At 39.8% G+C, this 26,889-nt stretch overlaps 3 protein-coding genes across 5 annotated transcripts; 1 reads left to right on the top strand and 2 right to left on the bottom strand.

Moving 5' to 3' along the window:
• Window positions 1–5,434: 5,434 nt before the first annotated feature.
• On the top strand, window positions 5,435–9,730 carry LOC115690694 (E3 ubiquitin-protein ligase WAV3-like). Of its 2 annotated transcripts, none has more exons than XM_030617133.2 (2): window positions 5,435–6,273; window positions 7,434–9,730. In XM_030617133.2, exons 1-2 carry the CDS (start codon window positions 6,040–6,042, stop codon window positions 9,363–9,365), a joined length of 2,166 nt encoding a protein of 721 aa, XP_030472993.1. In that variant the 5' UTR covers window positions 5,435–6,039; the 3' UTR covers window positions 9,366–9,730. The 2 variants fall into 2 exon arrangements, with proteins under 2 accessions (XP_030472993.1, XP_030472994.1); XM_030617134.2 differs by having other exon boundaries at window positions 5,436–6,273; window positions 7,437–9,730.
• Window positions 9,731–10,881: 1,151 nt separating this feature from the next.
• Window positions 10,882–12,870, bottom strand: LOC115690736 (uncharacterized). 2 transcript variants are annotated; one of them, XM_030617201.2, is made up of 4 exons: window positions 12,713–12,870; window positions 12,225–12,408; window positions 11,411–11,537; window positions 10,882–11,324 (listed from the first exon to the last, which is right to left on the bottom strand). In XM_030617201.2, the coding sequence occupies exons 2-4, from the start codon at window positions 12,404–12,406 to the stop codon at window positions 11,241–11,243; spliced, it is 393 nt and encodes a 130-aa protein (XP_030473061.1). In that variant the 5' UTR covers window positions 12,407–12,408; window positions 12,713–12,870; the 3' UTR covers window positions 10,882–11,240. The 2 variants fall into 2 exon arrangements, with proteins under 2 accessions (XP_030473061.1, XP_056168887.1); XM_056312912.1 differs by having other exon boundaries at window positions 12,709–12,855.
• Window positions 12,871–14,734: 1,864 nt separating this feature from the next.
• LOC115690705 (BTB/POZ domain-containing protein At5g03250-like) lies at window positions 14,735–19,143 on the bottom strand. The gene is made up of 4 exons (XM_030617157.2): window positions 18,857–19,143; window positions 17,859–17,928; window positions 15,670–16,893; window positions 14,735–15,416 (listed from the first exon to the last, which is right to left on the bottom strand). The coding sequence occupies exons 1-4, from the start codon at window positions 18,913–18,915 to the stop codon at window positions 14,871–14,873; spliced, it is 1,899 nt and encodes a 632-aa protein (XP_030473017.2). The 5' UTR covers window positions 18,916–19,143; the 3' UTR covers window positions 14,735–14,870.
• Between the last annotated feature and the right edge of the window lie 7,746 nt (window positions 19,144–26,889).

Raw genomic sequence — 26,889 nt, 5'->3', positions numbered from 1 at the left:
AAGGCCCAAATGAAAAGTTCGTGTAAATACTAATTGAGAGTGATGACTGCATAAATTGTGTCTCTAACAATTCGATAGTCCTAAATCTTTCAATTTGGCAATTTTAGTCCTAAAACCTATTGCACTTATGTCAATTTAGTCATAAACCTTTCAATTGTGCCAATTTAATACTAAATATTTCGACGATTTGCCAATTGAGTCATTCCGGCCAATTTTGGCCGGAAATCATTGGCATGACAATTTAGTCACTGCCAACCATCCTACGTTGCATGGCCGGGCGACCGGCGCTGAGGTGAACAATTCTTTAAATTTTCTAAAATTTTTATTTTTTTATTTTTTTTATTTTTTTTTCTCACCCTGGGCAGCCAAGGTCATTGGCCATAGGCAAGGGCTACAACACCCAGGCCTTGTTGGCCTAAGGTTAGAAAAAAATAATAATGATAAGAATAATTCAAAAAAAAATTAAATGATTGTCCACATCAGCGCTAGTTATGCCATGCAAGACAACTGACGTTGACTAGACCACCAAAATTAATCGAAAGGACTATATTGGCAAGTTGTCAAAAGGTGCATAATTAAAAGGTTTATGACTGAATTTGTATAAATACAATAAATTTATAACTTTTTTTGATCATTTTCCCACTATAATTGAAACGCCCATTTTAACATAGTATGGGATTAGAGAGGGTTTTCATTTGGCTGCACTATGGACGTAGATCTCCTATCCTCATACTAACAAACAAAATCACATTTCATATAGATTAGTCATTATGAGGATTGTGACATCCTATAAAATGAGGATTCTCTGTCCTTATATCATGTCTCTGCCTTGACAAATTTTACCTACGTAACCATTCATTCGCAAATTTCAAACACACATTTTCATGGATCAACGGTTAGGATGATTATGACACCGCATGTTACTATGAACGGATATAGATGATATACTATCTGGTTCAGCGAATGGTTGTAAAGCACCATGTGTCTTCGTATATTTTATATTTAGCCTTACAATATAGAGCTTTTAATAAATATCACAAAAGTTCATGCCCTATTATAGGTCGTCTCTTGATGTAGAGTAATCTAGCTACACTAGAGTAGAGTGACTAAATGTTAAATGAAACCACAAGATAATTATTACTATATTTGATTTTTGAGATGATCATTAGCCTAACTCAAATGACGAATTTAATTTGACAAACATCACAGTTGATATAATAAATGGCAAGGAGTCAAATTTTCCATTGTGGAAATCTTCACCATGGAAAACATAGCATTGATAGTTCAACAAAGGAGGCACATTCCCTAATAGCTTAAAAGGAATACGCCGCATGTTTAGATTATGAGCCCTGAGTGGATCTAAACTTGACAATACGACTCCTATGTATACGCATGAATTCTAATGTCATGCTCTTTCTAAGTTCTTTCGATCAAATTTCATCACTAAAGAGACGTTTTTCGAAATCATCGCCCTTATCTAATCTACTTCCATTCCGTCCTTAGATTGTTTGACTTACTATTTATATAGATAAGTACCCACTCTTGTTAAGATGCGAATACCATGAGCCAAACAATAAAAAAGAGACAGAAAAAAAAAAAGGAATCGCTTTTGAAAATGTCATTTCTTGGGATGATTGCTCTTGTATGGTAATATTTGTCCTCCTTCACTTTGGACAAATCAGAAACGAGCTTAGCAGTGCGCCATCTTGCTGTCAAATCCCACGTACCTCTTTACCAAAATAATTGACTTTCTTTTAGGTGAAACAGCACATCCTATGGACAGATACTGTTGTTTTTTTAACACTGTGTCGGCTCTCGGGAAGTCAAACGGCTAGGGTTATTAGGGGGTTGACTTATCACCAACTACAAAGCTTAGACAAACGTTCTGGAAACTAATTTGACAGTATCGCACGATAAACACGAAGTTTAATGAAAACGTTGTCCAGCTATCTAGCATGCCTGCATCTATAGAAGCACCAGCGAATCGCTTGTTGTTTGCATTGATAAATCCAAGTTTCTTCCAACCGTTAAGCTTCCGTGCCTATCCTGCTTGAATGAAACGGGTATGTATCCTTTTTTAGGTTTGACAAAAAGCCATGATTGAAGGAATTGAATTAGAAATACTGACTACTTTGTCGATTATAATTTAACGTCTCACGTATCATATTATTGGGAGAAGACAAAGTGAAGTGACCGGTAAGTTGCGTGTCCACCTCCAATCATCATGATCTTAAAGGGTTTTTTTTGGATAATTGATCTATTTAACGCAAGTCGGATCATCACAAATGATACTAGAGAGGCGCACCACTTTTTGAAATGGGATAAGGTGCCACATAGCGAGAGTCGTTTCGCGAATTCTACTTCCAAATTAAACCTTTATAATGAATCGATCAAATTGGGCACCCCATCTTAATGAAATTAACATAGTAGAGCGTCAATGGTATTTTTGTGTTTATTTTTTCCAATCTTTGCGGGACTTAAATACTGTCAACCTATTTCATTTACTTAAGTTATGTCCTTGGTGAGCTTCTTGGATTTCGAGACTTAAGCATCCAATCAATTTATCAAAAGTTGGATCGGGCATGTTATATCATATTCCTTCATTTCACCTGTGATCCAACAATAGAAATGACAATCTAATGACTTAATCAACAGTATATAGAACTTTCCTAAGTCCAAAAACATCAATAGTACTCAATGATATGATATGTTGATTGGTAGCCAACTCCCAACACAGATATCGGTGTTTAGTGTGGTGTTACAACACATTCATGAGTCATTGCCATGCTTGAAAACAAATGCGTATAAACGAGGTAGAGATTCAAGTTGAAATATGTTGCTAAAATGATATATGAATAAAGGGGAGCGAGACCGATACTAGAGGGATCAAACATATAGAGGAAATTGTTGAGCTGCATTGGTTTGAAGCAATTGATAAATCCTAATTGGGCAATAAGTTATTGACTTAAAATTTTAAGTGAATATTTTTTTCCAACTAGATATATTAATATACTTAGGGTCTGTTTAGTAACGTTTCTGTTTCTTTGTTTTTTTGTTCTTTTGTTCCCCGGAACAGAAAAAGAACAGAAATCCGTTTAGTAAAAAAAATCTATTTTTTATTTTTCGGAACAAAAAGTGTTCGAAATAGATTTGGAAAAAAAGAAGCAAAAAATCTGCTTCTTGTTTTCGGAACAAGAAAAAAAAGAAACGATTTTTTTTCTAGAATCCTCCAAAAACAAGAAACAATCCATCGGCCATCGCCGCCTCTCGCCGTCCTTCGCCGCCACCTACCGCCCGCCTTCCGCCGTTGCCCGCCGACCAGCGCTCTCCGATTGCCTCCCGTCCGCTGGCCGCCTCCCGGCCGCTTCTTGTCATCGACCACTATTCTCCGCCGCTCGACGCTTGTCGCCACCCGCCATCGGCCGCCATCCTCCACCGCTGGCCGCCGTGCTCCATCGCCCAACGCCAGCCGCCACCCTGCGCTGGCCGCCTCCCCCCGCCAACCACCCGACTCCGGCGATCACCCACCACCGGTCACCGTCCTCCGCCGCCGCCGGCCACCCACCACCGGCCACCATCCTCCGCCGCCGGCCATTATGCTCCACCGCCTGACGCTGGCCACCAACCGGCTCTGGCTGCCCTCGGCCGCCGGCCACCTCCCGCCCCTGGCCACCCGATGCCGGCGGTCACCCACCATCGGCCGCCATCCTTCGCCACCGGCCGCCGTGCTCCATCGACCGACGATGGCCACCCTCCGCCGCCAACCACCTCCCGCCGCTGCCCCCCGCTGCCGTCACTGCCGCCCGAAGCCACCGTGCTCCGCAGCTGACCGCCGTGCTCCACTGCCTCCCGCCGCCAACCGCCGCCATCCTCTGCCGCCGCCAACCACCGTCCTCCTTCCCCCACCGCCACCCGCCGTCCTCCGCCGGTAGTCCAGAAGGGAGAAACTCGTCCATGGAATAGAAATGGATCATTCGCGCCCTAAACGCGTTTCTATTCTTTTCTATTCTAGAAATAGAAATTTTGTGCAGTTACTAAAAGCTATTTTTTGCTCAGAAACTATTCCAAGAAATATAAATAGAAAAAACTATTTCTGATCAGAAATTATTTTTGAAAACAGAAACGTTACTATGCAGACCTTAGACTTGGACTTCCTTTCTTGTGATTAAGGGAGTGCAGTTCTACGGTGGAGGGTAAGTTCTTGGCCCCAGTCTAGAACCTACCCTATGGGCATCGGTTCCAAGGCTTTTTGGTACTTGGAATGGTTCTACATTTTTTTGGTTAAATAAGAAATTTGTCAGAAACATAATCAACATTAAAAATTAAAAAAAAATTATAATCCTAAAGACATAATCACATCCAAAGTAAAATACACAATATAAAATTCCTCCTATCATTCACACATTTTGAAACTTCATAATAAAAAGAGAAAATATTAAATTTTTAGATGCATATATATCTATTTAAAGGCTAAATACGGACTACTAGATACAAGGTGTGTGGTGGGTAGAGGATCGGTATGACCTCAACCTTGGAACTTCCTTTATACCCGTTCGAAATTTTGAAACTTAAAACTTATATTGTAACATCTTTTACCCATCTCGGAAACTATCCAATCATGCTGGTTCAATGAATTATGCAAGTTTCACAAATTCTCTTCCTCAAACCCTGTTGGTGATTATCATATTGGAACTTTTTTTACCCTTCCTAATAAAAAAAGAACAGGCGTTGAAGACTTTCATTACCTACTTTCGACGTCAACACTTCTTTTTCCCCTTGTTGGCTTTTGATTCACTCTTGTTCATTGTTATCTAATTATCTAAAATATATGTCTATGCTTTTTTTTGTTCATCTTAAGTAAATAGTGTCCTAAGTTTATATATCTGAATTTTTTTTTCAAGAAATAAAGAAGGGCAACATAATTTATGTATATCCAATCACCTTGCGAAACAAGGACAAATATATATGTCTACATAAAATAATCCCCCGAAATGTTAGATTATTTCTAAATAAATAATTATATGAATTTGTTGTTTAAGTACTAAAAAGGTTATAATGCTACAAAATTAATAAAACATTGATATTTGTCGCATATGTTACTATTGTAATTGCGCCAAAGGTACGGCTCAGACGCCATTCAACATGGAAAAAAACCGGTTTAACTAAGCAAAAAAAAAGTTTAATACTCCTTCAATTAATCTTCAATCCTCTAAGAGCAATCAAAATAATTTATCTCTGTTTCTGCGTGACTATAATACTTTCTTTCTTTCTTATATTGGCAGTAGTTGTTTTATTTCAGGAGGAAAAAAAGGAGAGAAAAGATTATTTACAAAAAGTACTGAAAGTCAAAAGACAGAAAACAAAAGGAAGAAACTATAAAATAAGAAAAAAGAAGGAAGGAAGAGAGAGAGAGAGAGAGAGACTGGTGCCATGATAAAGCAACCACCTTTCACAATTCAACCAAAACGTGCTTTATCTGATCCACCACACCACCACCACCTCCTCATCATCCTCCTTTTTACCACCTTGCAAAAACCAACCAGGTCAAAACTCAGGAACCCATCTCCCTCTCCCTCTCCCTCTCTCTCTCGCTCTCTCTCTCTAATGGCGGCCGAGGATGCTGGCTCCAAGTAGCAGCAGCAGCAGCAACCCACTTGGTTCATCTTCGTCTTTATATGACCCAGTCCTCCGTTTTGACGTTTCCCTTCATACCCTTTTTCAAAATACCCCTTCGACATTTCTCTCTTCTCCATACAAACCGCCCTCTCTCTCCCCCTGTCTCTTGGTTTTCGTGTTCCACTTAAACTTTTCCTAAAGCCCTTCTCTCTCTCGCTCTCTCTCGTTCCAATAACCCTCTCAGGTCAAAGACAGCTACCGAGCTCCCCAAGATAACCCAAGATAACTTCTTGAGATCTGTGGCTTTCGTTTCGAGCCAGAAAGGCGAGAACTTTGGTGGGTTTTTTGTGTGCTTGTGGCTAGACGGTTTCTGGGTTTCTCTTTAAGTGTGTTGAGATCTCACTAGTGCCAGGAAGAAAAGAAATGGCGAGTAAATGGAGGAAAGCCAAGCTTGCTTTGGGCTTAAATCTGTGTGTCTACGTCCCCAGAACTCTGGAGGAGCCGCCCTCCAATAATCTCGATGCTTCGACCGATAGATTGTCAAATGCTGCCTTGCTTTCGCCAGGGAATTGGGACGGGGATGGTCCAAGGCCCATGACGCCAACTCCTTCCTCTCGTGGCTTGAAGTTGTATAGGAGCGGAAGCAAGTCGTCCAAGGTTTATTCTCTCTGTCTCATTCAATTTCGACGGTCTCTTTTGTTGGTCTATAACGGAGTTGGGAAAGTTTTAGTAAAGTTGTCTTTTTTAGTTTCTTTGGTCTTTTGGGTTTCTTTATATGATTTTGGTAATTGCACAAACTGAAAATCTCAGTTCGGACATGGAAACTGACATTTTCTAAGCTACGTTTGGTTTTGGGTTAATTTTTGGAGTGGAAGGCGTTTTTTGTTGTTGGATTAGTACCGTCGATTGCTTGTCCATTTTGAGTTCAGAGGGAAGTTTCTGGTTCTTATGCATACTGATGGGGACAGGGGAAAGATCTACGTACTTTCTTGATCTACTATGTGGCATGTGATTGCAGCTTTTGTTTCATCTTCCGTTTCCTGCTTCTGACGATTTGTTGGACTAAATATGACACTGTTCGCTGTGCTTGGAAGCATAAGCTCTTGTTCTGTGCCCATCACAACTGTTGAATTAAAAAATTGTCTTCATTGCATATTCATTTTAATGCTACTCTGAGAAGCACCGGCTGGTGATTTATGCCTGCTTCTGGCTCTAGTATATTTTCTTTTTGGATGTGTAGATCTTTTATGTGTTTGAAGATTAGTTCATTAGTCCCTTGCAGGAGTAGTGCTACTTTGCCTTGGTCTGTCAAGAATAGCATTACTTTCCCGCTGTTTGATGTGGAAAAGTAGCTTTTTTCGTGTTCGTGTATGTCGACTGTTCGTTTTTGAAACTTTCTGGCAAATAAGCCAATGACTTAAAGGTGCTTATAAAAAAGCAGCATGAATTGGAAATTTAATGCTGAAATGCAGTAACTTGAATTGGGCCGATTGCTAGTTCTTGTAGAGTTGGGAGTTGCCTCTGCCTTTTGGTTTTACTTTCTGCAGAATGTTCAATGAAGATCTCCTGCAAGTTAAACATCTTTGGGTGTTACTTTGCTCCTTGATGCGTTTTCTCCTATTTCGAAGCTTGTTATATGCATAGCCTTAACTAACCTTCAGTTTATATTAACACTAACCTCAAGTCCATCAATTAAGCCTTTTCTGGCTTATCCCTTTTGGTTATCTGCAGTATGCTCTTCTTGCAGTATCAAATATAGCACTTTCTTCTTTTTCGCTGTGTTGCAATTGTTACTGACTCTTTACTCCCATGTTTAGCAGACTTGCTCCATTTGCTTGAACAAAATAAAACAAGGAGGAGGCCACGCTATATTCACTGCAGAGTGTTCCCACTCGTTCCATTTCCACTGCATAGCTTCAAATGTCAAGTATGGGAACCAAATCTGCCCAGTCTGCCGGGCAAAATGGAAAGAGATCCCATCACAAGTACCGTGTCTGGACGCTATCCCGCGAAGTGCGTCGAGAAATCCTGTACGTTGGGCCCACGACGATGCTGTGGTGACCATGCTTCGTCCTCCGCCCCGACGTGATTCGCACCGGCGCCACATTGTTCCCCTATTCCAGGCTCCAGAGCCTGGAGTATTTGATGATGACGAACCCTTTGATTTCCAACCTGCAGTCGCAGAAAAGAACTCCTGTAGTGAAGTTGCAGGTGGGAATTCCTCAAGAACTTTGGAGGTCAGGGTGTATCCTGAAGTTTCAGCTATGCCACGGTCCAATTCTCGAGACAACTTCTCTGTCCTGGTCCATCTTAAGGCAGTTGCAGCTGCTGGGAGACAAAACCCAAGTCAGAAAAATGTTAGCTTCCCACAAGTCGCGCAAACCCCACGTGCTCCCATTGACCTGGTTACGGTGCTTGACATCAGTGGTAGCATGGCGGGTACTAAACTAGCACTGCTAAAACGTGCCATGGGGTTTGTTATTCAGAACCTTAGCTCAGCCGATCGACTCTCGGTGATATCATTTTCCTCCACTGCTCGGCGCCTCTTCCCCCTCCGCCGCATGTCTGACGTAGGACGGCAGCAGGCACTTCAAGCCGTGAATTCCTTGGTGGCAAATGGTGGGACCAACATTGCCGAAGGCCTAAGAAAGGGTGCTAAGGTAATGGCTGACCGGAAGCAGAAAAACCCAGTGGCAAGTGTTATACTGTTGTCCGATGGACAAGATACTTACACCATCAGCGGTTCTGGCGAAAATCGTCCTCAACCAAATGGTCACCCACTTCTCCCCTTGTCCATCAACGGAAGTGACAACAGTGGGTTCCAAATACCTGTGCATACTTTTGGATTTGGCACTGATCATGACTCTTCAGCTATGCACTCTATATCAGAGACATCTGGAGGCACATTCTCCTTCATCGAGACAGAGGCTGCGATTCAGGATGCCTTTGCACAATGCATCGGTGGCCTACTCAGTGTTGTTGTGCAAGAGTTGCAAGTAAAGATCGAATCTTTGCACCCAAGCTTGAAAATTAGTTCTCTAAAAGCCGGAAGTTACCCAAGCCGCATAATGGCCGATGGATGCTCGAGTAGCATTGATGTGGGTGACCTCTATGCTGATGAAGAGAGGGACTTTCTGGTTTCTATCAACATTCCCGCAGAGGCTTCAAGCTCCGAAACATCACTTTTGAATGTCATGTGCATATATAGGGATCCTTTAACGAAAGAGTTTGTTTCGACTGAAGGCGAAGAAGTCACGATAAAGAGACCTGAGATAGCCGGAGAAGAAATTGTCTCAATAGAGGTTGATAGGCAGCAAAACAGGGTCCGAGCAGCGGAGGCGATGGCGCAGGCTCGTGCTGCAGCTGAGCAAGGAGACCTGGCTGTTGCTGCTTCTATTCTTGAGAACTGCCGTAGGGTTCTTTCCGAATCCTTGTCAGCTAAATCTGGTGACCGCCTGAGCATCGCTTTGGACGCCGAGCTCAAGGAAATGCAAGAGAGAATGGCAAGCAGGCATGTTTATGAGGCTTCAGGTCGAGCATATATCCTCTCTGGACTAAGCTCGCACTCGTGGCAGCGAGCGACTGCCAGAGGCGACTCCACCGATAGGTCCAGCCTCGTCCAGGCCTATCAGACGCCGTCCATGGCTGAGATGCTCACCCGGTCTCAAGCTACATTACTAGGTAGCCCTTCAGCCCAGAGGCTAATGCAACCACTATTATCGCTTGGGTCGCACCCGAAGCCGAGGTAGCTACGTAAGATTTCGGTTTATGTGTTGTCTAGTGGCTTTTCAAGTGCCTGTTTTTTGTTGTACCGTGGGGGTGATCAAGCCAAGGGGTTTGAATCGGCACGATTGGGAGAGGCTCTTTTTGAGATTTGGCCATGCTTTTATGTGTAAATGAATAAGATTCGAGGGAAGGGAAAGAGGGTATTAGTGGGGGGAAGTCGCAAGGAATACTTGGTAGGGTTTTAAGACATTTTTGTTTCGGTCCGTCTGTTGTTTTTCTGGGGGTGATGATGTACATAAACAGAACTGGGCTCTCTTTTGGAGAATTGGGTATAATGTTTGTAATTGTGGCAAAGGTGATATAATGTACCTCCTCTTAATTCTTTTGATATTACTCTTCTAGCACGTCTCTTTCTCTCTCCCTGTCTGTGTGTAGGAGAATACATTGACTGGTTGGGGAGCATAATTGAACGACCTGTCATACGAGGCAGTTCATATATTGATATTGACTCAATACTGGTTAACTTTAACCCAATCGGAAAACCCTTTTTACCTGTAGAATTCAAAGATGTTTTTCAAGTTTGAGGAAATCATGGGAACAACTGGAAGCAACTTTAAATGCTACTGCTCATGTCTTTCAAAAGACCATTTGGGACGTTCCACATTGACAATCGAATTCTTTTTTGAGCCACCGAGTTTCGATTTCTTTTCAAACTCGTTCGATCAAAAACTCATCCGCTTAGGCCTTTGGAATAACCTGGACGAGACATTTCACTACTGGATACTTTAACTCGAGCAAGTATGGCGAGCTCATGAACGACTGGTCAAAGCAAGTATGGCGAGCTCAAACTCAGCGCAAATCGATCCATCCAGGCTCGAGTTAAGCTCAAATTGGAGCTTTGAATATGTTCGGAAGATTATTCATGCGAGTACAGTACATTAACATGCAAATTGGTTTCATATTTCCATTAGGTTCCTTAACCATTGAGAGGCTCTTTTGCTGTCGTAGTAATTGGCGAAACGAGTGCTAAACTGTGGCATAACTGGAGATCAATTTTGGCAGGTTATATATAAATAAAATAAAGATGACACGGAACTTCTAATTAGTCATAGATTCTACAGATGAAGATCATGCCCACTAATGCTTTCCCTCAAATATCATCCATCCAAACTGAGCTGATCCACAGAATTACAGCTGCTCAGTATTGAGCTCATCCAAAGTGATTCATGAAGGTAACATCCAAACGTTTGGCCAATGCGTCTAAAATGAGATCATCTTTACAATAAAAAATTGAGACCGCTATCCACCCGGCTCAACACAATCATTAAGTTATGGCCAGTTTTCAAAGTATAATAATAGGACCAACAGGTAATGAACATCAACGAGACAACTAAGTCTTGTCTTGTATGATCTCAATCAAAGTCATCAAGATGATTAAAGTTTCCTCACAAACTCACCACTGGATTAGTTCAGTTCAGTCATCTAAGAAGACCAGCATATTGAGGGATTACTATTGTCAGGCCGAAAAATATTATAGACACAAATTACACTAGAGATTACTATGCGCAAACTTATTCCATCCAAAACATTTTGCATATGGTTTATCAGCCATGTGACTAATATAAGTTTGTGGGCAAAAATTCCAAAAGGAGAGTGAAAGGCCAAAGAGGGAATGTTTCAGCAGCTGCTACATCCTTTGAACTGTCACAAGCCATTTGCCTTTGAAGGCCACAGCTAGCTTGACTATGCCGAAGGTCAGATGAAAATTTCCCTTGTGCACGATACTTGTTATGACAGCCTTCTCTCACAAAGCCTATAAATCGGCGGATATGCCAACCCAAAAAGCCAGATAAACAAAAAACTATCCTAACTTAGGTCCTCCCCGTGTTTTCTTTAAATCACCGCTGGCCAGACTTGCCATCATTTGGTCGAGGAAGTTTCCTGTATTCATAATCGTTGATGTTGACCTTCTCTTGGAAAGCCTGAAAACCAGAGAAATGTGCTGATTAGATGTGAACCACAAGGCAAGAGAGAACTTACCTTAAGGGTCCTAGCTAAAGGATCATACCTTCAGCTCCTCCTCTAATGAGATCTTTTTAGGCTTGTATGCTTCTATTGGTCCTGTTCGTGACAGAGCTTTTCTTTCCTCGATGATCTCCCACTCATTGTCGTCTTTCACTTTTGCAATATCCTTGCTGAACTACAAGAATCAGATAGCTTTGAGAAGACGTAGGACATGCGACAAAATCTGATTAACACAACGAGAGTGGACCAACATTTCAGCAAAAGAAACAAAAAAAGAGTGTACCAACGGTTGCCCATATCCAAGACCTTAGACATGACAACCAGTATAATCATATTACAAAGGCGAGCCTATATAGGTAGACAATGATGTAAGGTCTTCATGGTAGGCATTTAATGGATAAGCATGTCGTTCAAACTTCAAATAATAAACAGAAAAGCAAGAAATACAAAAGAATGTCAGGTTCTAACATCATGAGGGTCCAAACCGCAAAACAATGTTTTATGTCAAAGTTAAACCACTGTGTGAATAACCAAAATCGCTAAACTCTGAGAAACACAGGCAATTGTCTGAACATGAATTGCTCGCCGAGCACACTCCATCTCAGACGAGCACACCAAACAGAAACAATCATATCATTCGTCGTTCAAGCACACCAGTTAAGAAATAAGCAATTAGCTCTAAAACAAAGGAGAAAGAACCCAAGTCTAGTCAATTCCCACAAACAACATAAGCAAAAAAGAAGGAAAAACACGATTTTGGTCCCTCTCACAAAGTAAATCCATCACGTTTCATACTCAGCAGCTTACCAATCGAAATCATGACTTAGTGACATAATTAGAACAAGGAAGAATCTAACCTGCCTTGCAAGAGATGGGCAAGTCCAACAGAGCCAAGAACAGTGAGAGAAATCATGGGGAGGCCATATCTGATGAAGGGATACTTCCTACCCCATCTCTTGAACGAAGCACCTGAGCTCTCAACCGCCATGCCACTCTTATTCTTTGGTGGGTCTTCCCTCCTCGTCTCAATCGTTGTCATCACTGCAAAGAAAATCACCCCAATTGCCCCCGGGTCAACTCACAACCGCACACACGTGCTCCCACCCCAAAAAGGGAAGCATTCCAACACAGACCGAAGCTGTGCAAGTTGAAAATCCAGAGACCCTCCAATCCGAAACCGAAAACACGCAAGCCGAGCACACGAAACAAGAACGATCGAACGAGTACAGACAGTTTCCAGTGAAAAGATCAGATATTCCTGTTTTTCTTTTACTAATTTCAAGCAGGACCCAGCACGACAAAATCTCATTTCAAGATCGAGACAGATCAGAGAAAGCTCACTGACCCGAAATGGAAACTGCGCAGAACTCGACCTGAAGCGAATCCTTGTGATCCTTCTGGCGTTCTTCGTCGGAAATTTCTTCAGCGTTGAGGTCTCTGGAATGCTTTGCACCGGAGAGAGAGAGAGAGAGAGAGAGAGAGAGGGAGATTGATGACTAATCTTTTAATAAAAATCAAAGGAAAACTAATATTCTTAATAAAATACTCGTATTTATACATGAAATATACACGTATGGTACATGAATTTCAATAAAATTTCCCACGTGGCAAATTCGTTGTTCTTACGAAGGAAAACGAATTACATAGTATTGCTCGTGTAAGGTTAGCTTCGATTTTTATCTTATGTGGTATTGAATCTTTGGTTAATTAAACAATAAAGTACGTGGATTATCATACTCGGAGAAATGGTTATGGCACATCATTTTCACAAAAGTGAACAAAATGTGATTTTTACTTAACATTAGATTGTTAAGATGAAGTGATGGCGAAATTCAATTATCATATACGATATAAAAAAATATTATCATTAAAATGATTGTGTTTTGATACACAACCTCTTTTGCATTTTAAGACAGTTGATGTAAATTTATGATGATATCATCTTTGGATCTCGTTATTATAATGCTGAATTCGTTTTCCACGTATTTTTAGGAAAATAAATATACATGCTATATAGTACCCAGTATGTATAAGACTAACGACTGGTTTAGAAGTAAGTATTTATTCTATTTTATTTGGCAAAATGCGAAGATAGCAACTAATTGTTCATTATGCAAACACGGTTAATCATGAATTATCTCTAAATTATGAAAAAAAATGCAAAAAAGAAATACATTTTAGGCTTTAAACACCTCAACCAAATTGTAAATGATTCTACATGTCAAAATCTAATGACCATCTTGCAATAGTATAATTTATAAAATTCCAATAACTTGGTCCGGTTTGTGAACTAGTTTATAGTTATGGTTTCCATATTTTAGAAAGTTTAGATCCACAAAAAAATTTGACCTCACATGTCATTACAACTCTATAGAGAAAATTGAACCATAAATCCTAAATTTTGCGTTCGGAGTGAAATAAAATCCTAAATCTTTCAATAGGTTCAATTTAGTCATAAACCTTTACCAAAAAATATATTGAAGTCCTAAACTCTATAATTGATTCAATTAAGTCATGCAATCAAATTTTAAAACTTTTTATTAAAGATGTTATTTAAAGGTGCCATGTAGGCAACTTTTAAGTGCCAAGTAAGCAACTTTAGTTTCTATCCATAAAAAGAATTTGATTACACTTTTCGAAAAAAATGTTTAGAATTTAATTGAACCTATTAAAGAGTCTAGAGTTTAATCACATTCCACACGCAAGATTAAGATTTCTCTTACATTTTTTTCGAACTTCATAATATCAACCAATCACTTGTACCGTCGCACGTTGAAAAGACTAATCGACATGTATCCTCTTTAATTTGTATTGTGAATTAATATCTTTATCTTTATTTTGTATTTGTTTTTATCTTTCAAATTTGACGGTCAAATCATTAATTCTTTTCTTAATTAAAATGCTTTCTTTGTTTGTTTTTTGTCATCTGTCTCTCCATATAAAATTATATATGTTATTTAACGAAAAATAACGAAGGGTAAAATTGTCACAAGAGTATCGGTTTGGGATTTTTAGTGGTCAAAAAATTAGTTTGTGGTAAACTTGTCATAAGTGTTCTAGTTTGGGATTTTTCGTCATGTTAAACCTTCTTTTTAATCTTCATTATGACAAATTGAGGAATAAATTATGTCAATTTTGTAAGAGTGCTAACAGAATCCCAAAAATTTCAGAGATCTCAACTTGATAGAGAAGGAAAATTAGCCAAAAAAATATATAGACAATGATGGAATGCAATTTGACATAATTTTGAAATAACATTAGTCCAGATGGTTGGATTGGAGCAGATCAATCATCAATGACTTTTAACTGGCCTTAAGCATCTGATTTTTCCTTTCACAGTGCAGACTAGCAGGATCATGCATCAAACTAGAGAAGAAGACGTCTATAATGTAATCTGCCTCAAGAAGAAAAGCACCCCAGAATCCACAAGTCATTACTAGCTAATGTTAAAAGCTTAAGAGACCAACATTATTTCGATACTGACTGGACATCTCTTCAGTAAATCATCTCGAATCTCCTAATTCACCGTTATTGCGGTCCGTCCTTCCGCTCTCCGGCGGAGCCTTTGGTGGTGCCGAGTCCCTTGCATCGTGTGGCGGTTTGGCGGCATTCGGGTCACTAGTCTTCGGCCTAAATCTGAATCCGAGTTTCTTGAAGAAAATGTTCCAACCCCGTTTATTCCTCAGCACCTTTTGAAGCTCTTCTTTCATGCTCAAGCACTCTTTCTCGAGCTCAAACACACGCTCCTTCATTTCGTCGAACGCAACAATTTGGTTCTGTACGCTGCTTCCCTGACCTGGCCCGTTTGTTCGGGCTAGCGCGACATTCGTGCTCAGGTTTTGCGAGCTCTCGAGATTGTCGGACACGAAGAACCATCCGGAAATAGATGTTCGGAGGCGAAGTTGCTCGAAGAACAGGACTTGGACAATTACTCGGAGAGGAAGCCTTTCGTTCTGAGCAGCATGAGTGCAGGCATCCATGGAGAGCTTCTGGCAATTCATGAGCCTGCATATCTGTTCCCGCTCAGAATCTGTGAGCCATGGATGGGCCTAATAGTAAGAAGCACATTAGTATTTCTATGAGAAATTAATGGGACAAGAATTGGACGTAACATGAGAAGATTGACTCCTGAAATAGAAGCTTAACGGCCAAGAGTGCACTCGCAAGACACATACAGGACAGAACGTTTTAAGTTGATCAATGGCATTTGCCATCTGATTGTACAAATTGCTGACAAAACATGGCGATTTGGGCATGGGAAGTAACACCGGCAAGAAGAACAGAGTACGAATCCATATTTACCTTGAGATATATGTCGACTGCGCGGTAAATACCGTCATCCAGTGGCCTGGCATAATCAGGGATAACTGCAGCAATGGACTCGAATTTCGGCAACTTCAAGTTAACATCTGTTGCCACCTCGGCAAGATAACCATCCACCAAGTTGGCCACCATTGTTATCGGAGTCAGAGAGTGAGGGCCTCCCATCAATTGCCCCTCATCTGGTACGCAGCTCGAGATGGGATCGGATGCATCGCGGTCTACCACCATGAAATGATCAAGAATCCGTTGAATACACTCGATATCATAAAGAGTCTCCATCGAATGGCTGACATTGGGAATAAGGAGGTCCTCGAGCACCGCTTGATCCAACTGCGACCCGATGCACTTCTCTAGTTTCTCTTTACACATTGGACTGGCCTTTAAGATCATGGATGTTCGAAGAAGCCTGAGCAAGAACGTAGTGGGGGTCACGCCCTTCTGATCTGGGAGTAACTCCACTATCTCTTCAAGAAGATTCCGTTGATCATCATCAGATAAGGAAGAAATGGTCGACCCTGATGCAGGGAACTCACCGCTGTCGAAGCCCGAATGCCTGCCCATCAATGGGAGATGCCTCTTTGTATAATGCATGATCGACCCAGCAATTTTCTCGGGCTTCATGCCTCTTGATCCAACAGCAGTGATTAACCGTTTATATAATGATAATCTCAGGTAAGAGACATCCTCGTACCACCAGTCCTCACTTAAGGTACGCGATTTGGAAGCCGTGCGGATTCCATTCCAAAATATGGTACCTACTGGACTCTTCACGTCGCTGTCTCCCGATACGGGCCAACTAAACAGACTAACGTCCGCACAAGCTTTCATCGCCAAGGAAGTGATGCATCTCGATACGATATGAACCTCTTCGGCGCGCGATAGAACCTCTTCACAGGTCTCGAGAGCCTTGATTGAGTCGGTCCAGTTGCCAAAGATCTCATTCAGGAACTTTTCTGTCTGCATGATGAGATTTTCCTCTCCATAGTCTTCGTTCATTTGGAAATATTCGGCTGCGCATCGGAGGCTCACTGCATTTGCTGGAGTGAGCTCGATTTTGACACCATAACAGAACTTGGCCACGAGGAGAAAAGCATTGGCACCGCCGGGAACGTCATGAAGTTGCAATGTGCAGTTTTGCTCGTCCTTACCTGAAGCTTCTCCTATGAGGCTTTCTAGTACCCCACTTCTAGATAGCAATGGAAACTGATTTGCATGCCAAAAACATAAGAATTAGAAACTAATTGTGCGACAGAAGCAAGAGAATTCTCAACCCAAAATGGAGACACAATTTCAAGCATAATCACAGGTAGTGGAGATGTTCTTTCGTCATAATACCGTGAAAGGACAGCAAAAAAAACCAAGGAAAGTATAGGAAGAGATCGACTACAAAACATGGGGCAGCATAATTAGACAGTTACCTGCCAGTGCATTTAGCCTCTGTACTTATTCTCTGAGAATTTTTCCAAATTTTCTCAAAGCAACTATGTATATCGAATCAGTTCGTTTCCAACTTAAATGCTAAGGAGAATGGTCACCTTCAGTTGCCACACAACTTATTCTATTCCCAACACAGTCTAAGACTAAATCTTTGTCCGATGATCATACTACCTCAAAGTGAAACCATTTTGAGCTATGCTATAGACCCGACACAAAAGCGGTTCTAGCAGACTCTCGTTTTCATGATAAACATGAACTTCTGTCGGTTTTCTTCAGACATATTCAGTAACCGCAGTTAATTTGAATAGTATGATATCTTCAATATCTAAAGTGCAACCCCATCATGCCCACCACAAAAAACTTTCACAATGTGCAGAAGACTGAAAATTGTAAGACCGAAAACAAATTCATGTGATAACATGATGTATGATGATATTTGGTATCAGTTTGGCTGACACGACGTTCTTACTGTAATAGAATGAATCCAGAAAGAGTTGTATGTAGAATGAACATGATCATTCAATAGAACTTTAAAGTAATGTAAAAGCTGATTAATCATATCATGAACTGGTTCTATTAGTTTGGTAAACCTGAAAAAGAAAATATTTGGCTATCGCACTAGCATATTGAGTGGCTTAATGAAAACTGTTTCAGCCGGTCTTTTTCCTTGTTGCCATTTGCATTATCAAGGTATTACACCTTAAGTATAAGGCATAAGAAGCAGGCCATACCTTGTGTAGATGGAAGGACACATCTCCAACTTCAACAGTGACATCACTTGGAAGCCCGGTTGAGCTAACCCTGGAAAATACGACAAAAATGGATCAGTCAATTCTTTTGTCCACAAATCAAATTGTGATTTACCTTCTCATTGGCGTTATAAGTTTCTAAATCAGTTAGTGCAGCATCTATTGGATATCACATAATTGTGAGGACCACCTATTCACCAGATACAAATACTATCTAGTATGCTGCTTTGCGTAACCACTAAAATGCGGATGATTCTGTCTTTTGAACATTTTTACCGTTTGGTGAGTATAATTATCTAAGAAACAGTCTACCGTGCATCGAGCCTGACCTAGAGTCGAAAGATAATAATTAAATTAGTATTACTATAGACCAGTTCGAACCCCGACCATTTCTTCTGCAATAAGATGCTGCTAGCCATCATGCCCTTCTCTTTCAATCCCAAATTTACGAAAACTGTTCTCGGAAATGCAACACCCAGTTACATTTAAAATGGCACCGTGAACAAATTGCACCATCCCTAAGTGACTGCATTGGATTTTCCAGACAGGAGAATGACGATCTTGACAGCTAACATGATCAAGTGAAACCAATGTAATCCAGATTAAACATTAAGCAGGTAGATGATCACATCGAAAAACAGAACATGTTCCTACTTCAGCTAAACTGACAAATCATATCACATCTATACTTTGTCCAGGTGAGTCGTCGTAATCTAAACACAGCTCATCCTCACCGCGCGCGGAATCTAACTCTGTTCCATCATCCACGTTCATACGTTCTTCCTTAAATGCTCATCAACCAAGAGACCAGAATTTTCCGAACTTCGTTTTCCCAGATCATCAAATTGCAATTGCATTGCACTAACATCACATGCCCATGTCAGGAAATTCAACACGAACTGTTTACCAAGCAAGTGAATACTAAGAATGGCGGGTGAACCACAAAGGAAAACGAAGATGGTGAGAATGGAGACAAAAACCAGGTATTGCCATCAAGGTGAAACACTTCAGACTTCGATCCCAGCTTCATGCACGCCATCAGCAACTTCAGTTTTAACACACGCACACACACGAGTCCTCCTCAGTTCTCAGTCACCATAACCCTTTCTCCACTCAACACACAGTGTGACACAAACTAAGAAAGGAGAGAGCGTGATCTTGAGGACCCAAAAACGAGTGATTCTTTCTTGTAAAACTAAAAGAAAAAGAAAAAAGAAAGGTGAAAGTTGGGGGGTTGAGTGAAGATAATTTCCACTTTTGACTGTGCAAGTCGCTCGCAGCTCTTTTCTTGCGGGGAAGAGAACAATGATGGTCCCGCGTCAAATGGGAAAGTCGAGAGGAAAAGGCCAAAAGATTTGCCACCCTTTTTGTTTTTCCATTTCTTCTTACTTTTTTGTTCGACACGTGAACGTTGGTTCTCAACAAATTATCTGCAGTGAACTGGGGAATGAATCTCGTGCTTGGAATTGGTCCATTCTACGTCTGAAAAACTACGCACCCCCATTTTCGGATCGAGTACGATCTTCCGAGCGGTCACTTTCATGCTGTAACGAGAAAGAAAAATTTGGCTAGAAGGTTAACCAAAATTGGAACTACATGTGATTGATTCGATTATGGAATCACGATAAAGTCATTTGTTCGGTGGTTATATTGTCTTTTATTTGGATCAAAGTAACGTGCGACTTGAAGGACATGATCGATCATGGATTCTTACATCCGCCCTATTTTTTGTATAGGAATGAAGGTGCTCTTTACTCAGCAGCCTTTATTTTGTTCTACTAGAACCCTAATTTTTGGGGGGTTTTAGTGTAAATATTATGTGACGTAGCTCGAATAGAAAGTATTGATTTATTTCTCAGAGCAAAAATCTAGGGTTTAGTGCTAATTAATAAGTTGGAACAACTTTGTAAGTGTAGCCTATTTTCGATTTCTAAATCGAAAGTATCCAATTCGAGCAAATTTCAAATCAAAAAAGGAAAATTTGTTGCAATTAGGGAAACTCAGTTTGATCAAAAGTGTATCGTGTTAGAGTCGGTCATTTATGATTCTTTAATAGAAATAAATCAGAAAGAGGGGTATGTTGTTGCCGTTTTGGAATGATTAAGAATCAACAAAGTAATGTCTAAACCCAATGATTCAAAAGCAAAGATAAAATATCTTGGAACACGGAAATATCATTTTTTTAGTTGTCTTGACAACTAGATCAAGAATAAGAATGAGGAGTCCAAATATATTCTAAATGAGACAAAGAAAAAGGAGTTAAAATTGGATACATAGACATATCTTCTAATATCTCGAGCCGTACAGGGAGAAAACTTCGTATATATTTCTAGGGAGGGCTCTAGCTTATCTAAATCTATCCCATTGAGCCGTTTATCAAATCGTTGCAATTGATGTTCGATCCTGAAGAGAAGGAAAAGATCTTTGGAAAATGGGTTTCTATGATCCGATAAATAATCAAACATATTTAAACTGTATTTCCTTAGAACATACGCTCAACCTACATGAACTATGTATGATATTTTAAAGAAGGTGCGGGCTTAAAATAATTTCATCTTAATTAAAAAAAAGTCAATTAATGAAATACAAAAAGAAGAAGAAGAAGAAGAGGGTATGGGTGATCCGTATATATAGCTTTGTATAAGTTTTTTTCTACCATACTTTCCCCACTCCCTCCTCTTCTTTTGCTCTATTTATACTTGTTTTTAGGCCTAATTCGCTAAAAAAACCCCCAATTTTAGGTCAAGTCTCAAATCTGTCCCGAACTTTTTTTTGTCTCAGAAAAAATCTCAAACTTTAGGTTCAGTTCCAAATCTGCCCCGAACTTTTTTCTCTCTCAGAAAAAACCCCAAACTTTAAATCCAGTTCCAAATCTGTCCCGAACTTTTTTCTCTCTCAGAAAAAACCCTAAACTTTAAAAACAGTCCTAAATCTGCTCCGAACTTTTTTCTCTCTCAGAAAAAACCCCAAACTTTAAATCCAATCCCAAATCTGCCATGAATTTTGTTTTGTGTAAAAAAAATCACCGAAATTCAATTTTTTTTCAAAAATATACCCTCGTAATCTAGCTCCAACTTGATATGGCACTTCCACATCGATAACAAATCCACATCAACAAAGTAATGGGGCTTTTATTTAGATAAAGAAAAGTTCAGAGCAAATTTGGACCGAACCTAAAAATTATGTTTTTTTTAAATTAAAAAAAGTTTTTTGGGGTGGATTTGTTGTCGTCCCTAACTTTCATATCCTAAAATGGTTTTATTTTGAAGAATTTCAACAATTTTTATTGGGTTGGATTGTTTATCGAAGTGGAAATGTGACGTCAGTCTATACCTATCGCCTCATTACTTTGTTAATATGGATTTGTTATCGACGTGGAAGTGCCATGTCAAGTTGGGACTGTATCACGGGGTATATTTTTGAAAATAAATTGAAGTATGCTAATTTTTTTTACACAAAACAAAATTCGAGGCAAATTTGGGATTGAACTTAAAGTTTGGGGTTTTTCCGAGAAAAAAAAAAGTTCGGGGTAGATTTGAGACTTGATCTAAAGTTTGGGGTTTTTTCTAAGACAAAAAAAAATTGATTACTCATTATGTATAGTTAAAAATTTTTAAAGGGTTAACTAATGTAGAAAAAATGATTGATTAACAAAAATATCTGAAAAAATTGTAAAAGGAAAGACGTCCTTAACTCACAAAGGAAAATGAATAATTGAAACCTAACGTTATATTTTCAGAAAAGAAATTCATTAATCAATCGTTTCTTAAAGTTAATTAACCATTTAAAAGTTCATTATGAGTATCCATTTCCTGTAATTTGAAATCTTTTGTTATGGAGACCTTTTGTTCCTTTTTACTTAATCGTGTTTCTTTTTATCAGTTCTCGTAATAATTTATCAAATTTCAACAATTGTATTTTTAATACAAAATAGTACATCAATGTTCTAGTTAATTTATTTTCTGTAATTCTAAGATTGTTTTTTCATTTTCATAGAAATTCGGGTAAAAGAAAGATCTCCTTAAAAAAATTATATGAAAATACGCTTTCATCCCATAAAAGTCACGCGCATTGCACGTACCAACGTAAATATAAAAAAAATTTAACGACAGCAAAATGAAAATTTACGGCCGTAATGTAATGTGTAACAATTGAAAGTTACTATGGTAAACGTGCGCTACCGCCCCCACCCCCCGAAATCAATACAAATACGGCCATGGCATGGGCCCCATGTGGGCCGTGAGGGCCAGCCCGACCCACACGTGTCGGCCCAAAAGGGGTCCATCAAGCCCTACGGAAGGCCCTTTGGGCCCATGTACAGTAGTCCGACAAATACTTAATCAGTGGTTGTTGGGGCTATTGAACAATGGCTGTTTCCGACCGAAAAAAAAAGAAAGAACAACGGCTGTTGGCATCGACAATAAAAAAAAAAACAGCAGCTGTTGGCTAATTATAAAAAAAATTCGCCGGGTCGGCCCGTTTTCCAACCCTAGTACATTAAGAGAACGGTTATAATCTCGTATTTAAGCGATGCGAAATGCTTTTTCAATATCATTCATCCACCGTCAATCTTTACCAAAAAAAAAAATGTGTGGGATCTTAGCTTAAGATAGCTCACAAATCTTGATGGCTTACCAAAAATGTAAATGTCCTAAATTAGAAGTGTGATGGAACATCTAATGAAAATACCTTGTTATTGCAATAATCTAAAGTATAATGTCTTGACATTTTCTGTCAGTATAGATACCGAATCTATATAATGGGGTTGAATGTATTTATAAACTATATAAAACTTTCGGATCCCTTTGAGAAAACTAAATAGGAATAAGTGCACTGAAAGCCCCGGAACTCGTCACGAAAGTGTAATCAAGTCCTAAAATTTTTAAAAAATACAATAAATAGAAATATTTGATTGGATCGATTTAATAAGTTTTATCACTTGATTGCATATTTTGAAAGTTTTAGGAGTCAATTACACTTTTGCGATAAGTTTTAAAAATTAATTGCACTTTTTAAAATTTTTAGAATACAATTGTACTTTTGTAACAGGATTTAAGATTTCATTGTACTTATCTCAGCTAAATATAAAGAAGCTCGTTTTATGGATATTGCCCCCATCTAACTTTACCCACCCATTGTACAAGTTTCGGCCATATGGCAGCCCAATGAAAGAAGGCCCAATGTCTTGATGAGAAGTTGGGGATCTAAAGCTAGTCATCAAGGCCCATTTAATATAAAAAAAAAAATATCCTTCCAAAATTTGATTAAAAAGAGTCATGTCAATCCAAAAAAAAGGTTCCGAACAAAAAAATATCCAAAAAATGGGAAAATAAAAAACAGAGAAGAAGATATCCTCTTAAAATTTCGTTTTACGAAAATCATTGGAATCTGGTAGCATGTGTCAATTTATTTAATTATAATAAATCAATTTTCATATGAATTTGAAAGAGTTCCTGAAACAAATGCTTTAGCATATTTCAATTGTTTCTACTCATACTATTTACGTCGGGGATTATTTTGAATATTTTTTCTTTCATTGCCAAAGTGCCCGCACGAAGGTAATGCCTTGCATGAACAATTCATTCATGTTTAATTACCAAGTAACTAATGTTCCATTATCGAACATCTAATGCAATCATTCCCAAATCGCATTGCTTTTCTTTTGATTTTTCGTGAAAATGTACTTTCTAAATTAAAGAACCTGATAATCTAAGTTTCAAAAGTACTTTATGGTTTTAAAAAACCGATCTAATTGGCAAGAAGAGATCACAACGCTATCTTTTTCAATTCCGACATTGGAAAAAAAATCAATTTTTTGTTTGCATGACCACAGTTAATATTTATTCATTACAGCTATTAATTTGGGGTGAATGCAACACGATCGTATCGATCTGACATTTCGGCGATATAAATGCTTGAAAATAATAATTCATGGGAGTTATTTTGGAAATGGAGTTGGAAACTTTCCAAATTGGACTTTGTCTGCCATTTTCTCCATCATGACCGGCGTGGATTGCCACTCCCACATTTAGGCATGTCTCCACATCTCATCAACGACAAAAAAAATTCCATAAGAAATTTCACCCGCGAGAATCCCCCCAAAAAAAAAAAAACAACGCCACTCCTCCAATGGGCAATAATGGAAAATCGCAAGGGCTCCCTAGCAAAATGTAAAAAAATAAATTTCCCCCCCGCGTTGTCCCCACGTCGTGTTGGACTTATTAAGGGCACCCACGTGGCACGTGGCCACGTCCGAAGATCTTTCCAATTTTTTTTGCGGACCAGCCCCTCGAAATTAAAAAAAAACGGAAATTTAAATCAAGGCCCCTCGAATTCAAAATATTATCAGAACGATACCCACCCCCCCTCCGGCACATGCGTACGCAAACATCAGCCCCGCCTCACGTCCCAATTCCCGGCGTATATACCGGCGGTCAGCGTCGCGTACGGGAAAAACATGCATAGGATATTCCACGTCAGCACGGGGGCGATATCGTGGGAAACAATGCTTCGGTGGCCCACGTGGCGCACCACATGTCGGTGCTCCTTCCTGCGCGCCATCCATCCCCGCACGCGCGACGCGCGACAGCATGTCGGGCTACTGGAAAAATATAAAATAAAAAATTGACTATTTTGTAGATCGAAATTAAGCTCTAGAAAGATGCATTTGCGATTTTAAATTGTTCATATTCTTTTTGGGGTAACCTAAGCAAGAGATGAATTATTAGAATTGCTTTTAAATTAAGTGTTAATACCATGAGAAACCCCAAATCGGTACACTCGTCAACTGTCACGTATCATTCAACTCAATAATTTCACGGCATGTCGTGTTACTGGAAAAAAAAAAATTGGCCTTATGTAGATCAAAATTAAGCTTTGGAAAATGCATTTTCGGACTCAAAATATTTATAATTTTAAATTATTCTTTATTTTTGGGGGTAACCTAAGAAGGAAATGAACGATTAGAAGTGCTTTTATAAATTAACTGATTTCGATGATGATGACCCAAGTTGAACATATGGACACCGACATCCAACTAGCCACACTAGCGACTTTGTCTAGAACCACATGAGCTTGCGCCCCTCGCAGTAAACATTTTTTTTGCAATAATTATGTTGAAATTTAAGGAAGCTGTTGTGCAGAGATGGGATCATCATGGTGATTAAAGAAACCAACAATTCATGGAGGGGACTAGAAGTTGTTTAATGGTAAGTTCCATGTGATGTGATCCTCTTTTCTCATCTCTTGTTGAAGCAGCAACAAGCAGGTAGATCATGGATGTTCTTGGTACACAATGCGTCCAGTCCTCTCTTATCTTTACTATCTATTTTTTCCAGATTTGTTTTTCATGGTACATATTAGGAATCGAGTTCAATTATTGTGACATCGAGACCGCGTTGCTATACCACAACGTCCACCTTCACCTTCGGTCTCTTTCTCCGGACCGAATCGTGAAGATTGCCCAAAAATTACCAAGTTGGTCACGAGATTCCTTCATTTAGATATTTATAAAAAATCAATACATATTCGAAATGAGCCGCCAATTAACCATCAGCTCTGATATCATTTGTTGGGAGCGCATAATAGAAGCCCGATACCTCGTTTGATGCAAGCAGGCTTCTTGTACATGTTGGACAAAGCCCTCATCAAATCCGCCGTTGTCTTTTTCGTTGGCGATGTTGAAGGCAACGTTTTGAGCCAACTTGAGATGAATCAAACCTAGGGCTTGCTGATCTAACAATTCACAGTCTTCTTTTTTGATCGAATCTGATTTCTCTTCCGACCGAGGCTGATGCATTTTCTTCTGATGCAATAGATCCTCGATTTACATCTTTTAGAAAACAAAGTCCTTGCCGTTGAACTGCTTGATCTTCACCTTCCCTTTGTCCATTATTGTCGCTCCCACTATTTCGTCAAACCGAGCTCTGCTACCGGCTATTAAGAACGTGAAATGAAATAGAGGAGAAAAACAAAGAACAAGATACGTTAATTTTTACATGGAAACCTTTTCAAAATTAGAAATGGAAAAACCACAGTACCGCATTGGGTAATCTCTTCACTATCAATATCAATATCCGTATTAGAATTTCGAGTTATAAGAGAGATTGCCCTGACATATAGCAGAAGTTAAGGGCATACACAAGTTTTGATGGGAGCTACGTGTACACCCTCAGCGATAGTACTTTCATCTATTAAACTCGATAGCTCTATCAATCCGGCCCTTACTTTCCTTCTCATAATGCATCTCCTTGACATTAGGAGTGAGCATGATGGACCGCCCGAACCGGGACCGGACCGAACCGGACCGGACCGGCCGGTTTGGTCCGGTTCTCGAGAGTATTGGTCCGGTTCCCGGTTCCTAAAAGTGGAACCGGTTTCCGGGCGGTCCGGTTCCCGGTTCTAGGGTGGGAACCGGACCGGACCGGACCGATAAATATATATTTATTTTTTAAATTTTTTGAAGAAAAAAAGAAAGCCTAATCTATTCCCTCTTGTCTTTATCAATTTTTTTAAGGATTGGTTCCATTGGTTCCATTGGAAAATGGAATTGGTTCCATTGGAACGTGATTGGTTCCATTTGAAAATAGAAAAATAAATACATTTATTTATTTAAAATAGAAAGCCTAATTTAAAAGTACGTGATCGGTTCCATTGGAACCGGACCCAACCGATGGTCCGGTCCGGTCCACGGTCCTAGGACTAGCCGGTCCGGTCCTCGGTCCTAGAAAATGGGAACCGGTCCTCCCGGTCCGGTTCCCGGTTCTTGGGTGGGACCGGACCGGACCGGGAACCGCTCACCCCTACTTGACATGGTATCTCAAGACCTTCGCTTTCCATGTCCAAACCGACTTGAAAGAGTTCTTCTACATCTTCTCTCCAATCGTGGCCTCACTCACTTTCTCCCGAACACCTTGATCTCACACTGTCCTCTGTATTCTCGACCGCCCATGCGACCGAATAATTCTGTGCAAATTTTGATTTTCATCGGTCATTCAGAGTTTCACCCGATCGT

Source organism: Syzygium oleosum, unplaced genomic scaffold, assembly GCF_021117445.2.
Source record: "Syzygium oleosum isolate NSW1041296 unplaced genomic scaffold, Sole_v2.1 Sole_v2.07, whole genome shotgun sequence".
Classification (NCBI taxonomy): domain Eukaryota; kingdom Viridiplantae; phylum Streptophyta; class Magnoliopsida; order Myrtales; family Myrtaceae; genus Syzygium; species Syzygium oleosum.
Note: the sequence above shows the minus strand (reverse complement) of the source record. Positions and strands in the feature narration are given on the sequence as shown.